The sequence below is a fragment of the Asterias amurensis genome, chromosome 19 (genome assembly GCF_032118995.1).
Source record: "Asterias amurensis chromosome 19, ASM3211899v1".
NCBI classification, from domain to species: Eukaryota; Metazoa; Echinodermata; class Asteroidea; order Forcipulatida; family Asteriidae; genus Asterias; species Asterias amurensis.
This window is the reverse complement of record NC_092666.1, coordinates 9205949-9225064: the sequence shown is the minus strand read 5'-3', so window position 1 is coordinate 9225064 and position 19116 is coordinate 9205949. Positions and strand designations below refer to the sequence as shown.

At 38.7% G+C, this 19116-nt stretch overlaps 1 protein-coding gene across 1 annotated transcript; it reads left to right on the top strand.

The window, feature by feature from the left end:
- Window positions 1-570: 570 nt before the first annotated feature.
- Window positions 571-18841, top strand: LOC139951835 (uncharacterized). Its single transcript, XM_071950902.1, has 18 exons — window positions 571-655; window positions 3830-4037; window positions 4760-4944; window positions 8068-8175; window positions 8583-8669; window positions 9377-9448; window positions 9872-10135; window positions 11106-11219; window positions 12157-12263; window positions 13325-13546; window positions 13948-14016; window positions 14671-14806; window positions 15079-15198; window positions 15981-16053; window positions 16817-16928; window positions 17553-17608; window positions 17700-17811; window positions 18615-18841. The coding sequence occupies exons 1-18, from the start codon at window positions 571-573 to the stop codon at window positions 18828-18830; spliced, it is 2346 nt and encodes a 781-aa protein (XP_071807003.1). The 3' UTR covers window positions 18831-18841.
- Window positions 18842-19116: the final 275 nt, after the last annotated feature.

Below are 19116 nucleotides of genomic sequence, written 5' to 3'. Positions count from 1 at the left end.
ACTGATCGCAAACCAACTCATCTTGACAAAAAAAAAAAAACACGAAAAAACCCCCACCAAACCGACGGTTTGCGATTGAGTGTGAAAGTTTATAACTGATGAATAATTAACTCTATGAATACTAATGAGGCTAGTGCCGAGAGAAACAGGTGTTTCTGGATGATGGGGTTTTGTGTAACTTGACCGATCGACGGAAACACTGCTCCGAAGGACGAGCGTTATTCTCATAAACTGTAATGCACGACATGTCTCAGGCTGACAACACGGCAGACGGTTCTACCCTCAGACACACAATAAATTCACGCGGGAAAAGAGACAGCAATCTCCTTTTGGTACAAAATCAAAATTTCCTACCATTCTCTTCCACTAATTAACAGCCCCTGGTGCCTCCTGATGGATTCTTTTCAATATTTGAATTGAAATCAAATGACTCTTTGTGTCAGACACAAAAACAGGGAGTAAGAAAGAGGGATTTTAAATGCACTTTTGTTGTTTGTTGTTGTGGCATCAGTGACGTTCTCTCGGTATCTTAGCTGCTACTAGCGACAGACCAAGACGAGTGTTTTTAGGATGCCGGACAACGACGCGAGAGGTAGACGGGTAAAGTCGCTTTGGATGTGGGGACTTACCATCGTGGCTAACATCGCAGTTACCGGTAAGATTCTCTTTATTTGCCCATTATTTTTAATATGAGATATTGGAAACATCCCTTACACGATGGTGAGCAAGATCCGTCCGTAGTGGCGTCTCAAATTGCTTGTATACCATGTGTATTTTTCAAACAGGTTTTTGGAGTTTTTTATTATCAAGAGACCCGAGTTATGAAATACCTTGTACGGGTTTTCAAAGTGCGATAGTAAATTTTAGTTATTGGAAGAGTTCATTCATTCCAATCCTCTCCGTTTGATCAAGAAACGTATCATAAAGGGATGATACATCATTGTTATATGAAGAGGTCATTAATTCCAATCCTCAATCAAGAAGCATATAATAATAAAGAATATTTATAGGGCGCCAAAATCCACAAAATGAGGTGTTCAGGCGCACAGTAAGGGAAACCACACACAGCAAGGAAAATAAGACAAATAGACCAGTTACACATAGACGAGATTAAACAAAGTGGTTTTCAACTTAACCTTGAAAGTATTCAGATTAGCAATATTGCGGATCTGAAGAGGCAAGTCATTCATAAATTGATACATCAATAGTTTTTGGAATTAGAGTGTAGGCCTATATCATTCCAATCCATCTAGTTTTTAAGACACATTATCATGAAGGGATTGTAGGCCTATCATTGGCACAAGAAGACTACATTAATTCCAAATAACTGGGGGTTTGTTTAGACATAAGGAATGGTATACATCATTGGTTAGTTTAAGAGTTCATTTTGTTCACTCCTCTATAGTTATCAAGAAATGTATCATAAGGGATTTAAATCATTGGTTTTTGGAAGAGTACCCTATTCATTTCAATCCTATATTAAGAAACATTCCCACACAGACCTACAGGGATGATACATTGTTGGTTTAATGGAAGAGTATACATTCAGTCCAATCATGTATAGCTTTCAAGAAACACATCAGTAAAAGGCAGTGGACACTATTGGTAAATACTCAAAATATTTATTAGCATAAAACCTCACTTGGTAACGAGTGATGGGGAGAGGTTGGTAGTATAAAACATTGTGAGAATTAGCTCCCTCTGAAGTGGAGTAGTTTTCGAGAAAAAAAAGTAATTTTCCACGAATTTGATTACGAGACCTCCAATTTAGAATTTGAGGTCTCGAAATCAAGCATCTGAAAGCACAAAAACATCGTGTGACAACGGTGTTTTTCTCTCCATTATTATCTCGCAATTTCGACGACCAATTGAGCTCAAATGTTTACAGGCTTGTTATTTTGTGCATATGTTGAGATACAGCAAGTGAAAAGACTGGTCTTTGTTATTTACCAATAGTGCCCAGAGTCTTTAAACGAAGAAAACACTACCACACCGGGTCTTTTCAGAGCCAACACTCCCTTAAAAGAGATAATTATATTAAAGCATAAAGCATGCATGGTTTTTACCATGCAGCAAAATTTACTATTTAGTATTCAATATTAAATAGTAAACTTGCGGGTAGTTACTTTGTAGTTACTTTTTATTGAAGATAACACTTAACACAAATTCTTACGATTGTTCGTGAAAATTTGAGCTCAATCGGTCATCAAACTTGCGAGATAATAATGAAAGAAAAAAACACCCTTGTCACACGAAGTTGTGTGCGTTTGGATGGTTAATTTCGAGACCTCAAGTTCTAAATCTGAGGTCTCGAAATCAAATTCGTGGAAAATTACTTCTTTCTCGAAAACTATGGCACTTCAGAGGGAGCCGTTTCTCACAATGTTTTATACCATCAACCTCTCCCCATTACTCGTCACCAAGAGATGTTTTATGCTAATAAATATTTTGACAATAGTGTCCACTGCCTTTAAAATATTGTTTTTTTAATGTCTTTAAAATACTTCAAGTATTTTTATTACGCAGACATTAATTTTACCAAAATCTGCATTCATAATGAGATGCATTTTATATAATAATCCTTAAAATAAAATGATCATGTGTCAACCTGTTCTTAACCTATCAATTAAAACACCTGCTAAGGTTGAAACCAAGGCCAATATCAAGAGCAGACAGTAAACTACAAATTTGACGGTATTTCTATACGTGTGATACGTGCTTTCACACTTTGGGTATCACCATATGGTTTGTTTTGCATTATGATCTACAACAAGTTTCACTGTAACACAGTGATATACATGATCAATCTCTGGTCATTTCTGCTCGAGCCGAAACGTAAGACCATTAACTATTTGTGTCCCCATGACATAGGTCATTTTTGTCTGCTAATGTGGGAAAAACATGACAAATAAAAATTTTAAGCAAATCAATTTATCAAGCAAAAACATTTATTAAGCGAATCAATTGAGTATGCAAATCAATTTATTAAAGCCCAAATACATTTATAGAGTAAAGTTTATTATTTTCTGCTAATAACCCTATAGTCCGTTACGCTGACAGTGAGCAACTGGCTGATTAAGGTTTTTTTTCATTACTCTGCGTAGGAACTCAGTTAGAATCTAATTTCTCCTGACTTCTTATAGAACACGCTCGAGAAACTTATTCAAGTACGAGTGGCAAGGGCAAGGTCGTTTACACGCTGTATGTTTTACAACACTAAACAGTCATGACTCCAAAATAATTGCCGACCGTGTTAGTTTGCGACGTAAAAGAAAACCGTGCAATTTCTAATCATATATTGTGTAGATCATTATATTCTACTTTTAAAACATCTATCTAATCATGCATTTTATAACAAACGGTTTCAAACGCTTTTCAAAACCAGCTCGCCCAATCTAAGGCAACGTGTCCCTTCAGGATTCTATAAAGCAGCAATTGTTTTCTCTCTCTTCCGCATTGTAGAAACATTTTACGAATCCATCTAATTTTTCTAAGGTAACTTGGACAGATTCAACTTGTTAGCAAATCGCATATTTTGTCATGTTTGAGTTTCAAAACACAACTTAAATTTACCCCTGCCATCTGTTTTCGGCTGGGTTTGAGAAACAAGGGGTAGCAAATTGTATATCCGTCTCTTTTCAGCTGAGTTTTTGCACATAATTCTTACATTTTTTTTCTCCCAGGAGTATTTTATGAAGAAAAGGTGCATAATTTTAACGATTTGAAGTTAACTTTAGGAAAAGTTGCTACTGTTATAAAATTACCTACGAAGTGACCATTTTAAAATCGCAGTTAAAAATGAACCTGCTGTGTTGTGTTCGCCCCACAGGACCGAGTGAAAATACTACATATCCCAGTGCTGCCACCATTCAGACCACACCGGCAGCACCCAAGTGTCCAGACGGTTGGATCGAAGAGAATGAGAGGTGTTATAGCCTGTCAATAGACGAGACCTTATCGTGGCCCGAGGCAAGACTAGCTTGTCAGCAAACACCAGGAGGAGACCTTTTAGTTTATAACAGTACAGAAGAAAAGAGGTCAGTTTAGATACCATTCGATTCAATTATTTGCTTAGTAGTTTTGTTGTTTTGCAGATTTGACAAAAAGAGTCAGAATTTCATTTTAAATGTCAAGTATAAGTAAACCACAGGGGAAACTGACTGGGAAAGTTGATACATAGTTTTGGGTTTGAAGAAAAATTTACTGGAGCGGGTTTTGAACCTTTTGTTGGCGGGCGGTCTACATATTACATTTATAGTCAATAAGGTTTATTGTTCGCGGGGGGGGGGGCAGTCAGTGGCAATATAGCTACGGATCACACCCCAAATTTACGATACAGCCTGGGAAGCGGCAACCAGGGGGGAAATAGCAGGGGGTGGGGCAGGGGGGTCCAGAGGCGGTAGGGGCCCGACCCAACCCGGGTGCACCCGTGATACCATTTGCATGCCTACATTCTTACGCTTGTGGAGGAGTAACCCTCAACGTGCCCCTGGTTGCAGTTGAATTGGGTCGATAGCCCAAATCAGTCAAGTTTAGCCCTCACCTTGGAGTGGCTGTAATGATGTATGGCGATCTCTGCAACACAACACTCCAGATTTGAGCACACAGCTTGTTGCAGACCAAACAATGCTCTTCAGCTTCAAATCAGTTCAACATTTAATAACAACATCAAGAGGTGTTCGGTCTAATAATCACAAACTTTCCCATACATCCCCTCCCTCACCCCCCTTCCCCCTCTCCTCCCCTCTCACCACTATAGTTACATCACGAAGCTGATTGAATGTCCAATTGGCGGTGACCCGTCACATGTGACCTCTACCAACCTGTGGATTGGTTTGTACAGAGGCTGCGCAGAAGATCCTAAGATATTTCAGTGGGTTGGCGGTGTGGATCTGTCGGATGAGTTGAGGAACTGGGAGCAAGGACAGCCAGATAACTTTTACAGTAAGGCACACAATTTCCTGTTTTTTCATCGTTGTTTTATATGATTATACAGGAAATTGTTTTGCACGATAAAATTGTTTCTAACGAAAAGCAGAAATTAAACAGTTTTTGTTCTATTCATGTCAAGACACGTTTGTGTTTCAGCAAGAACTGAAAACAGACTTTGGCACTTTCTTTGAAAACAGCTATGTCTTTAGCACCACGAAAAAGCCTGGAGACGAAATGATTGCTGACTCTATTTAAATTAGGCGCGGTTTTGTATGATGTTCTTGTGAATCAGGCGACGATGGTTTTTAAAATATAATTTTTGATTTTGACTTCTACAACATGTTTCAATTTCGATTGTATCTTCAAAACTATGAAGATAAAGGATATCATTTCATATTGCATGTTATTTTTCACACTGCTTGAAAGCATCAATACATCGTGTGAATGCATGAGATATCACCATAATAACACAGGTCAGTTGTAAGTATCTAGAAGCACGACACAGTGTTTATTGCAGTGTGTTTACGCAGTGTTAACAATCGTATGCACCTTATTGACACTCAATAATCTTGTGTCGGTGTATGAAGTAACCGGCATAGAACACAGTTCAGTTGAACACGATAACACGACAACGCAGTTCCAACGTACTTCACATGACCGTGGTGTTTCTACAGTGTTAAAATAGAATTGTTGCTAAAAAAACATATCTAAACGCACACACCCGTTCACGCACTAACTCTAGTTACCGTGTGAATGCATATTAAATCCGTGTTTGCACAGTGTAGTATTAAACACTTAACTTATTACTTCATGGATTTGTGGCACATGTAAGATAACTTTATAGAAAAGTACTGGTAAGTTTCGAGCGGAAATATAAGACACGCACAACTATATCACATGGGTTTGCATTATTATTACATATCCTCACTGCTGGTGATTTCACGGTGTAACAGTTTTAAACACTTCACTTAACACTTTGTGGACTCACGGCACATGTGAAATAACATTAAGCAACGGTAAGTTTTTAGCGAAAACACAAGACACGCACGAAGATCACTGTGTTTCTTTTCATGGTGTCTCACCCTCACGCAGAAAAATAACATTGCATGGTTTGGTTACTCAAAACACTCGTAAGTTCCGTAAATGTGGACACGGCGTAACGCACTTTTTCCAACTGCTGTTCACGGTGTAATAAACTCTCACGCACCCCTACATAATTATAAACGCAGTATTATTTCGTTTAGATGTCCATGAAGTCTAGAGCAATGGTGAGTTTAGAAAGGAAAACTGAACACAAGCATTTGTACCACTTCGGTGTTTACGCGGTGTTTATGCGGTGTTACGAATCACATTAAAACGTGCGTTACACTGCCAGTAAGTAAGACTAAAAGCATTTTTTTTAATTACCTTGTGTACGAGTTTATTAAAAAAAAAATGTTTCCATGACTTCTTGGAGAATACGCTTGAATGGCAAGGGCAAGGTTGTTTATCCGCTGTTTTTAACCACATAGACTGGTCCGCTGTCTCAAATTACGATTGGTTTTTAGTTATTCACGTATTTTACTTTGGTCGGTTTGTGAATTCATTGCAGGTGATTGCATCATATTTAACCCAACAAGGTCAAACAACACTGACGGAAGGCCTGGTATCTATGTCATACACCACTATCAATTCCTTTTTCGATTTATTTCCCCTACTAAAACCATTATCAATTCCCTTTTCCGATTTATTCTCCATAAACCATTATCAATCTCTTTTCCGATTGATTCTCATTAATCTGATACCAAATCCCTTTTCCCGATTTATTCTCTTTACATTTTTTTTGTTTTTTAACCTTTTTTCTTTTTTACTTTTTTTTTTTTATTTTTGGACTGAAGTTCTTCATTTTTCTTACCACTAATACGCGCCAATATTACATAACAACTTTGGTATTTCATTTTCTTTTGTTTCTACTAATACCACTTTGTCAAATATGATCCACTAACTTCACAACAGTGCATCATTTAATGACTCCTCTAACAATATTTGTGTTATTAAAATGTTGTCACTTATCGTAACTGTTTTATATACTTGACTACTTCGATAATTTTAATTATAAAAGTATTAAAATACTTTTATTCATGTATTAGTTTAGCGTTTTAAATTCAAAATCACATTTCCCCCACCTTTTTCTGTTACTATTCAAAAGTAACTATTGTTTAAATATTGTCCTTTTAGTTATAAAATGTGATCAATTTTGATGAAAAGTGCTCTAAGATTTTTTCGAACCCCGGATTAGATTTATTAATACACATCCGAAGGATATCAACCATATTCCTAAACCAGGAACCACAAGGAACGTTAAATCCAGAGCTCCAGGGCCCCATTTCATGGCTCTGCTAACCGCCGATATCTGCGCTTACGACCACCATTCCCCGCTTACGTGTAAGCGCCGAACTTCTGAGCTAGTGTAAGCGAAGAATGCCCAGTAAACGTGGAGTACGCACGCACATAAGCCAAAATTCTCCGCTAAACCGTAAAATACGCTTACCGTAAGCGCGGAATTCCCTGCTTCCGTAAGCGCTGATTCCTTGCTTACGGTAAGCAGAGCCATGATATTGGGCCCAGTTCTGTTTGAAGGAAAATAATGGGGGAAAAAGACACCAGTTTTGTTACAATAGGCTAGACTTTATTGACGTCATCCATCCGCCATCTTGGATGTAAAACGACGACAAAATAATCGAAACGCACATACGCGCAGCGCACAGGACATGCCAATGAACAGTCTTGTTCCTTTATAGGAAAGGGCGCCCCACTAAAACGTCAAGTATGGCTCCTAAATATTTTAGTTTGTGCTTGGAGTCTAAGCTTAATGAAACTGAGCTGTTGATCGAGTCCAGTCGGTTGTCAAGTCCAGTCGGATTTGACCGCAGGTGATCCGGTCCGAGGAACATCGTGTCCGTGTTCCGGTGATGGCCATCCGGCCCGACCGATATCACCCGGGCTCGATTGCACAGAAGCAGTAAGATTGATCTAAATATGTGTTGTCAGTGTTGCCATAGTAACTGCTTAGAAATTAAGATGACATACAGTTCAGATCAACCTTTGTAATACAACGAATCAAGTAACATGATAATGTACCGATCATTAAAACAGATAACGAATGTTGTGTGGACATACTGGCCTGTGCGGCAAAGACATCCGGGATATATCGAGACGAACAGTGCCTAAAATCACAAGGCTACATCTGTGAGGCACCGATAGGTAAGACAATTAAATCTTCAGCTCCCTAGAGTTATTTTCATCTTTAAGATATATGTCTTCTATAAACCCCTTTGTAAAGAAGGGATTGTTTGTGGCAAACCTACCTTCCGCCCAGGTAGTGGTTAAAAAGCAGGACAGTGTTTTTCAAAACTTAGCGGTCTCCCGAATTCCTAAAATCTACTCCGCGGTAGTAGAATTTAAAAACAAACTCTATCTGGCAAGTAGATACACACATGGTGATACCGCAAACCAAATAATATATATTGATACCTCACCATGCAATGCCCCCAAATATTACTATTAATTTTAACTTGCATGCAAAAATGCTGTTTAGGGTCTGGCCCTACCCTTGGCTATAGGGACATTTCACTTTTTGGTTCACTAATTATTACCATTAATTCTTTTAGAAGCACCACCTGAGCCATCACCGACGCCCTCACCGTCGAGTACCATGGAACTATTCGCCTTAACAACCACAGTGCAGCTGTTATCAAGTAAGAACGTGCAATATCTAAAGATACCCATTAGTTTAAGAATAAAAAGATGTGATTAAAAAATAAAATTGTCAGCCCTCAACACGAATGCAAAATTATGAACCCTAAAACTGACAACACTGAAGCCGCCGCGCCTAAGACTGCTTGACTAACACTGTGTACTGAAACCCTGATGTGATTTTGAAACTGGATTTTTTAAAATGGAATGCCTTTAAAAATAACACTCGATAAATCACTGCATACCTTTTCGGGCAACCAATAAGGTCGCCATTTTTGTATACAACCATAAATTCTTATTATAAATATAAGTCGTAGCCGAGCGTATAATCAGCAGAGTGTGGGTTTGAGTGCCACTCGTGACACTTGTGTGTCCTTAAGCAAGACACTTTCCCATGATGCTGCGTCCTTCGGATGGGACGTAAAGCCGTCAGTCCCGTGTGTTGTGTATAACGCACGTAAACAAAAACCGGAAATTGTTCGCCCGGTGTTCCTGGTTTGATTTGGCGCCACAGCAACATGTAAACCATTACATGCTACAATGTAAAAGGAGTAGATCTCAAACTTCAAAACGTAGCCCCACTTTCCTTGCAGGAAAATGAATGTTGAAGCGCAAGCGCCTTGAGCGTCACTGAGTGACTAATATGAGCGTTATTATAAGAAGCCAATATTATTATTATTATCTAACTATTTTATGTGATTTTCTTCAGCTTTTGTCGCTGTCGTTGAGTCAACCACCTTACCACAGCCGACTCCGACACCAACGTTCACAACCACACCAGGTTTGTCCGTGCAAGCTTCACTCACGAGTGACGTCATGCTCCAGCCATCTTCAACACTTCCCCCCACTGGAGCGTCGTCATGGCCCCGCCCATCAGATTCTTTACCACATTATGATCAGTCTGAAATTCATTCTGACACAAATTTAGTCTTTTCAACCCGAATATCCCCAAGTCCATCTCCGTCATCTCTCAGCACAGATGGTGTAGTTATGACGTCATCTTTCGGCACAGATGATGTAGTTATGACGTCATCTTTCAGTCAAGCAAATGCAAATAGTTATTATTCCTCGTCTACATCTGTGACCAAAAACTCACAAGAATCATCATCATTTTCATCCAAGCTAATTTTACTAACAAGTTCTTCCTCTTTTCAACCTTCGTCAAGCCATGTTTCTACGTCCATATCAATCCCTACTACTTCAGCAACTAACACTTTGCTAACACCCCATTACACACAAAGCATACCTACCATGTCATCCTCTACTAATATATCGCCAAGTCAGTACCATAGCTGGCCCCATACAACCCAAGATACAACTACGCAAGTACCACAAACAACGTCTGATGACGTAACAACATATGATCCAAGAACAACCAATCGTGATGGCGGATCAGTCACGACAGAAACTACGTCATTGGCTCCTCCCATAACCAACGACCAATCAGGTTTTAGTAACACCTCGCCCGGTGAGTGTCAGCAAACTTGTGACCAATCAGCTCGGTGTTTGCATGAAAACCCACGAGTGGTAGAAAGAAGCCCCAACGTGATTGGTAGACGTTGCATGTGCATGAAACACTGCGAGGCCTGTACAAGAAAAAGGCTATGGTGTTTTTTTTTTAGCTCAGGCAGGATGTTACGAGAATTATTTTTACCTTTAGAAAGCACAGCATGTCGATTTAAAGCGACATTCCAACCCTATGGAAAATGCATGATGATAGGTACCCCTCAAACAGGCGCAAACAATCACAAGCACTGAAAATGCACACCCTGCATGACAAGCACCGAACACCTTATGCTTTGACGTCATCAAGCCGCCATCTTAGTAGTAGTATTACAATGCCAGATTATAGTACGCTCAGCGCACATGTCCGAGTGGCCAATGAGAAAAACTCATTTTGACCTCTAGGCGAGGGCGCCCTGTTCGAATGACGTCATGTGCATAAGGTCTGAACACATTCGCACTTAGTGGTATAAATAGTACACTTTGCACGCACAGTACTGCTTCTCACAAGGATCTAGTTTATCAAACTTGTTGAACAGTCTGTCTCTTGCAAACATGTTAATGATTTGTACATAGAATGAGTGTATCAAAATATCAAAACTTTGATCACCATTTTCTCTTTGCTTGCTTTTATTTTGTTTATCTACTTTTACTTGCTGTATTCAGTTCACCAAAGGGTTTAATGTTTATGTATCTGCCTACTTCCATACGGCTTAACAAAATACTACACACTTTACGGGGCGCGGTAGGTATAGAGCTCTTTCATAGGCAGTGGCATGGATTTAAGCCCAGGTCTTTATTTCATACTTAACAAAGAACTCCATCTACTAACATTTAAAACTTAAAATTAAGGTGTACAAAATATAACAAGGAATTCGTTAAAAAAGAAAATAACTTTGAAGTAATTCGCAAACTAAAAATTACATTTTTAACAGTTATGACTACGACTACACCGATTATGTGCCGAGCTGAGATTCTAGACGCACTGGAGTGGGAAGAGACGATAGAGGGCGTAAACGCCGTTCAAGCGTGCCCAGAAAATCCTTTTGGTGCGTATGAAATAATGGTGTACATGTATTAACGAGGAACGATAAAGTCAAACCGGTACAGCAATACCCTCAATGTTGCAATACATGGTCCTATGAGTTGCAACACGGCGGCACAAAGTTCTTAATGAGTAGTTTGATCAATGATGCCACTCAATGACACTAATAAACGTGGTTTTAAGTTTAACTTATAATGTTGTATACAATATTTCTTTCACAAAAAGCTAACCAAAGTGGATACAACGGAACAAGGAATCAGTTTCAAGAGATTTGCAACATGGCGGCAAAATGGCTTCAGAATCACCAATTTCATGAAATAAAGCTAGCTATTTATGTTCAGTGTATTACCTGCCTTCAAACTTGTTGCCTTTAAAGTTTAATGGCCAAACCATATTTGCGGTGGGGTGGTTGTAGTGTTATGACAAATATTATCTTTGGTTATGATATTTCCTCGCCTTCCACCTCTAGGACCCCGGTTCGAATGACGCCAAGGCACTGTGTAGATTTGGTTGTTAGGCCGTATCCGAATTGGCGGTTACAGCTACGGCTACGGCCGGATCGCCGCGTCGTCATGCATTGAAGTATAGGACGCCCTTAGCAACACCCCTGAAACGGTCGTAGCCGCAGCCGTAGCCACCAGTTCGGACACGGCCTTAGTCGAGTCTTGACTACTTGAGTTTATATGGAATAATTCTCTTGGGTTCTTCTCCCTAAAATATCTAAAACAAAACGTATCTATTCCTGGTAAGGAGACAGGAACCCACGGTCCCTATAATAAGTCCTTGCTGAATACATCTCAAGCAGTTTGTTTTATGTAATTAGCTAGTCTTTAGGTGCTACCACTACCTTCCTCGTTTTATCTAACAGACTGCCACGGCTATGTTTAGTATTATCTACCAGATTATTAATGACATCCATGCATAAATCATTGACATTGCAGCTGTCGTCACACGAGCTTGTGTATTGATTTCCACAACGTCTGCAACATGGAGACAACCCGACTTCAGAGACTGTCAAGTTCCAACAACCGGAGACCTTCTAGAAAGGGTAATTTATACCTCTCAGATAAATGTCAACTTTAATATACATGGGGATTGATTGAGCGCCCTTTTGCACCATTGGCACCTTTTTACAATTCATTTGTGTGTAATGTGATTTTCAAGTTTATATTTCTGGTCAAAAAATATATTTTATTTTTTTACTTGACTATTTTATTTTCTTAGCATGACTTTGCTAAATATGTATACCCTAGACCCCTTGTTATGCAAATGTGGTTCCGTCACAAACAATGGGAGAGACCCAAGGTGTGGGTTCACGTCTTAAATGTATAATTAGCCCACTGCCAACCATCATAGCAAATTTCATGCTTTTACCACAACGTGCACAATATTGTTACCTTAGCAGCTGCACTATTTAGGTAGATCTTGGTTTGACACAACATTTATCGTTACCACTATAATACATACTTATTGAGAACTTTTATAAATGCTTCAATGTCAACATGACAAAATAGGGAACTGTATGGCAATGACACAAAACTACCCACAAGGTGACTGCTCTATTTCAATTAATTTCATTTATTAATTTCGTCAGGTAAAAAATCACGTATAGACATAAAACAACAGTACAGAATACAAAAACATGCACATACAATAATTAGGAGAAAGTGAAAAAAAAAATAAGAAAAAGTAGCACCCCTGATGGATTTCAAACAGTAAACTAAGTTACTATCGAGTTAATCTCCTGATGCCACAATTTAAGAAGAGACATGTTCCGAAAAGCTCTGTAATTTATTCGACAGGGTAAGGGGTTTGGGTAGGCCAAGTATATGGTCCTGTCACATTTTTACAGGCAACTTGGAGGCATATACAAAAATGGGCAAATCTCAACATGATTCCGACCTTGGTCGACTAGAAAGAGAGAGATAATCACTTACTGATTTTCATGCTCTATGGAACCTGTTTAGTAGAGACCATCATTTTACTACGTTAGGCTTTTGCAAATCTGAAGAAAGTTCAATATTGAGATGGAAGGGTTACTCCGAAATTTATTTGCTTGAATAAACAAAAAGGGTTGAAATACACAGCCATCGTTTGTATCTCTTTCAGTTGACGTACATGTACAACTCGCCTACCGTTGAACCCGGTGACGTCATCAAAGCCAGCTACCAGCTATCGCAGATGTTGGCGCCCCCTACGTCCGACGATGGAAGCGCACAGAGGAATACTGCTGATGAATATTCATTACTGGTCGAGTCGTTGGAGATGTTGGTTGCTTTACCAAGTAGACTCACTGAATGCAGGCCGAGTGATCTTAACAAGTTCGCTAACGTAAGAGACATTTAATGTCAGCAGAGTATATGTTCAAGTCCCGGTCGTGACGCTTGTGTCCTCGTCCTCTTTTGGAACGGACGTAATGCCGCTGGTCCAGTGTGTTGTGTAACGCACGTAAAATAACCCAGTGCACTGTCGAAAGGGGAAGCAGTTCGCACTGTGGTCTAAAATAACCTAATGCACTTATATCGAACAAAAATAGGGTTCGCCCCGGTGTTCCAGGTTAGATTGGCAGCATACTGCGCCACAGCACCTTGTAAAATCGGCCGAAGATTCAAAATAATACAATACTTGAACAATTTACTATAAAAACAATCCATTGAGTTTCCCTCAGTGCAAGAATATATAAACAGTGCCCTATAGTTTGACATAAATATTCGATCTCCTTTGTACTATAGTCCATCCTACAGGCAGTTGACAACATGCTACATCCAGATAACCTGGCCATATGGATCGGCAGTCCACAGGTAACCTCACAAAACCTTGTTAAAAAAAAAAAAAAAAAACTGTTTTGGCCAAATGTTCTCAATGTCTGTAAAATATTGTAATACGAGGTTCGTGTTGCACAACTTGCTCAAACATGGTTAACTTTACGATGCCCACCGTCCAAGACGATTGAACCGAAGACTTTCATTGAAAGATTAACCCAAGGGGCCTTATCACACGAGGCAACGTTTACAAACTACTGCAGTGCATGCTATACACGACCACTTCGATAGCACAACAGAACATTTTCAATCATTGTCTTACGATCACCAAGAATAAAATGTGAACATTCAAATGAATGCATTTTCTTTGCTACAATGTACAATGGTAACAGGGCCAAACCCTCTCCGATAAAGCATCCAAGTTTCCTTAAGTTTAAGGCCCGGTGACACAGGCCTCAATAACGAGAATGTTAACAATGCACACCCTTGATTGGTTGAATGGGAGTGTGCGTATTCTGCGTGGAGCATTTCAACCAATAGAATGCGTTCTCTTTGCGTCATTATCGTTATGTTTTCGTTATCCCCGCAGTGTGACTTGGCCTATGTGAGACCTTTAGTATAGTTGGATACCCAGTTTTTAATCAACAATTTTATAAGTTTGATCACGTATTTTACCGGTATTATTTTTTTCAGGTATCGGCTGATACTGTACGCGTGATGGATGCAGTCGAAAGCTTCGCCGCACAAACAGCCACCGCAAACTGTAACCTCATGCTGACACCAGATGACGTCACAGTTCCGTCATTCGAAGGGAAATACGACAATGTTGGTAAGAATCATTGCTGCGTCCCTCGGATGGGACGTGAAGCAGTAGGTCCCGTGTGCTGTAAAAAGAAACCCAAATAAAACACCCTCGCACTTCAAAGGGAGAAGAGAACAGATTGACAGACCTACACAAACTTGGACACTGCACCCGATGATCAATGGGAGATTTTATGTAACACTAGGTAGGTCGCAAGGGAAATTTACCCAGTCTGCTGCCACCAAGAGTCCCAATAAAAACAATATTATAACTTTCTTATGTGATTGTTTTGTGTGTAGTCTTTAGGAAGTCAGTGGAAACAACGGCCAGTTTTGAGGGTTTGACCTACACCGCCTCGTCACCTCGAGCATCCATTATGCTACCTCCTGAAATATTCGATGACGTCACTGATACACAAGGTCTAAATCTCTTCGAAACTTAACTCTCTAGAGATTGATTATTATGATGTTGCCCTGACGTCGATGTATGTTAGCACTGCATATACCCAGTACTTTCTGTGAAAAAAAAATCACAGATATTACTCGGGTGGGATTCGAACTCACGACCTTTGAAATTATAGAGAAGTGTAAAACCAACAATCTCTAGACTGAAGTAGTTTTAATAAGTAGTGCCGCATGGTAACAATAATGTTTAAAGGCAGTGGACACTATTGGTAATTGTTAAAGACTAGCCTTTACAGTTGGTGTATCTCAACGTATATGCATAAAATAAAAAACCTGTGAAAATTTGAGCTCAATCGGTCATCGAACTTGCGAGATAAGAATGAAAGAAAAAAAACACCCTTATCACACGAAGTTATGTGCGTTGAGATGGTTGATTTCGAGACCTCAAGTTCTAAACTTGAGGTCTCGAAATCAAATTTGTGGAAAAATACTTCTTTCTCGAAATCTATGTCACTTCAGAGGGAGCCGTTTCTCACAATGTTTTATACCATCAACCTCTCCCCATTACTCGTCACCAAGTAAGGTTTTATGGCAGTATCCACACTTGATGTGGCCCAACATATGGGCCTACATGAAATAACAAACCTGTAAACGTTTTAAGCTCAATCTGCTATTGGAGTCACGAGAAAAGAAGTTGAACAGATCCTGAAATATTTTCACTATTATTGACTAAAACATTTATAGTATCATTAAATACGAGCATTTATTCCCTCATGTTCGTCTACCTTACATTACAGTCACACTTCTGGTCGTGTTTTACCCAAGTATTGGACCATTACTGGATGATGTAACGCAACCTGCGGCCGCAACGTAAGCACTTTTCCACTAAAACAATTTCGATATCGTCGGTATTTTTTGAAGCCGAAAACTATTAACATTTTTCTATTTTGGTATCAAATTGTTTCCCGTCAAAATCACTAATAACGAACGGACCATATTTACATTCCTTTTTATATTCAACGATTTTATATTGGGCTTTAAAACTTTTAACGCAACAACAGGCTTTGAAAAAGTTGTGCAGTCAATAAAAAAAATGGTTTGCTTTTCACGGATTATTTTTACTAATTCAAAATGCCTTCGAAACTATGAACGTAAAACAGGTTTTGGAAAAGTTGTGTAGTTAATAAAATAAAATGTTGTTTCGTCTGTTCCTTTTTTGTGTTACAATTTCAAAATGTCTTTCAAAACTATAAACGTAAAAACAGGCTTTAAAAGAGTTTTGTAGAAAATAAAAAAATGTTGTGTCTTTTTTTTTTTTTTTTTTTTTACTTTTACAAATTTAAAATCTCCTTCAAAACTATAAAACGTAAAAAACGAGCTTTTCATGCAACTGGTGTTCAGTCAATACAAAAAAAACTGTTGTCTGTTTATTCCTTTTTTAATTTTTACACATTCAAAACTGTCCACGTAAAAACAGGCTTTGGATATTTTGTGCAGTCAATAAAATAAACTGTTTGTTCTTCTGTTAATTTTACAAATTCTTACTTCAAAACCATGAACGTAAACATAAGCTTTAAACATGGTGTGTAGTCAAACAAATAAAACATTGTGTCTCCTGTTTGTATCTATACAGCATTGGAAGCAACCAAAAGGTGATGTCATCTATTGTGACGTCAACAGCCATCCACCAATCAAATGATGTGTTTCAGAAACTAGCCACTCCACTTTGCATAAACTTCACCAAGGTATAAAAAGTGATCTTGGAATATCAGAAGTTCAGGGCTGAGATTTTAAAATGTAAACATTCATGGAACTGGCTTGCTGGCTTTTCTAAACTCAGAAGCTCCAAAATAAAACCACTCAGAAGGTTGACAGACTTTGTGCATCCCCAGAAATACAGAAACTACCAGTTTAGACACATTGTGGACTTTTTCTCTCTCACTTTGGTGACTGCTTTACTTCTTTCAAGGAAACTGAAAGGCTTAAGGAGATTTAAAGAAAATATTTCAATCAGGAAAAAACCTCATAAATCACCCAGAAATTGAGGGTTTTCTTTTGAATGTTTTTTCTTCCACCACCATTTCTGTTATTTTTAAGTTTCAACAAACGTCTGATAATTTCAACCAAATGAGTGCCTTCACCTGTAAGTCTTGTTTTACGCGACCAACCCACCGACCAAACATTGGTATCTTCACAACCCAAAAACCTGTACCCTCACCACCAAACATTAGTTCAGTTCACTTATAGCTTGTGTTGATCTACTGTACAAACATGACATGGTAGAAGAGGCACACATTGTTTTAAACAGATAATTAATCAGTTAGGCCTCAATAAGCATTTTCAAAACGCCTTTTTCATTTTCTTCTTAGACTGTTGCAACATTTGACAACGAAGAAATCTGTGTTTATCTTGGCCGTTCCGAAAGGTAAGCGTCTTAAATTCTTTGAGACTAAATCATTGCAACCTTTGAATTCATGTTTTCATAAAACACTTCCCGTCACATTTCACCCCAACAGCGGCAAAAGCGAATGGTTAACCGACGGCTGTTGGGTGAATGAAAGAAAGAATGGGTCGCTCCACTGCTGTTGCAATCACATGACATCTTTTGCTATCGTTGGCGCAACCGAGGTAGGTAATAATTTAAACATTTTTGTAAAAACCTTTTTAACAATGACTAGAGCAAGCTAGTCGAAACCAGTAAAGAACTCACTCCGCGGTAGTAAAAGTCCTCTCGCTCCACTAAAGCGAAGGTAGTAAATTACCGGCCGATTTACTACCGTCCGTCCAGGTTGTAGTTAAAAACTTTGACAGTTCTTTTTTAGATCCCGAATTCCGAAAAAAATCTGCTCCACGGTAGTAGAATATAAAGCAAAACAAGTTCTCAAAAGGCACAATCTACCCAGCAAGTAGATACACACATGGTGCTACCGCAAACCTAATAAACGATTCAAAGATGAATACAATTATAACAAGTTATTGTGGTTTACTGTTATTTATTCAATTACAAGTTTTCTATGTAAAAAATATATTTGTACAAAGCCAAAGAGCCACTACAACCATCATCGAGAAACAATGCTCACAAGTTTTATCGCTAAAGAACCGTTTACAAATCTATCACTGAAGAAGTTGCCTCAACTTATGGCCACGAGTAAAAGAAACGGCAAGGAACTCTCACAGAAAATTCAAAATTGTTTACAGAAGATTTATTTTACTTACAATATTATTAAAACTTGTTTACATAACGCATACTTGTTCATGATTCTGATACATTCACAGTGGAGGTGTGTCCGCGCGATGCACAACTCTCAGCCAATCAGAAGTCTTCCTTTGAGCCTACGAGGGCGCTGTTTTAAGTCTTGGCGTTCATTTCTGACTTGACCAGCTCGACTGCAGTTTAATTCCAGATTTGTTGACGTTATTTCTTCTTGCAGGTTATACAGCAATATCAACTTCTTCTTCTGACCTACGTCTTATGTTCAGCATCCTGTTTCATCATCTTGTTATCAACACTTATCCTCTTCTCAATAAGGTACCAGACTAAGTCTGATTCCCCATCTCCATACAACGGCAGCAATAGTATGTTTTGTAAAGAAACAGACTACTTGTTTCCCTTTAGCCTAATTTTAGATGTCATTTGGATGCAATGAAAGGAAAGCAAAACTACCTCACTTCTCACTATAATATTTAAGTTAAACCATTTGTTTCCTTTGTTTAAGCGCCACAGGAAATGTCAAACACTGTCCCAAGTTATGTGAGCAAGTCAGCTAACTCTATAGTTGGAATTACAAAGTTTGATTTCTGTATATAATGTGCATATTTTTTTGTTTTCCAAAAGGCATTTGAACTCAGCAGCATTGACAATTCACGCATCTTTAGCTCTCTCTATTATACTGAGTTTTGTCGTGGTGATGGCTGGTCTAGAAAGAACAACCA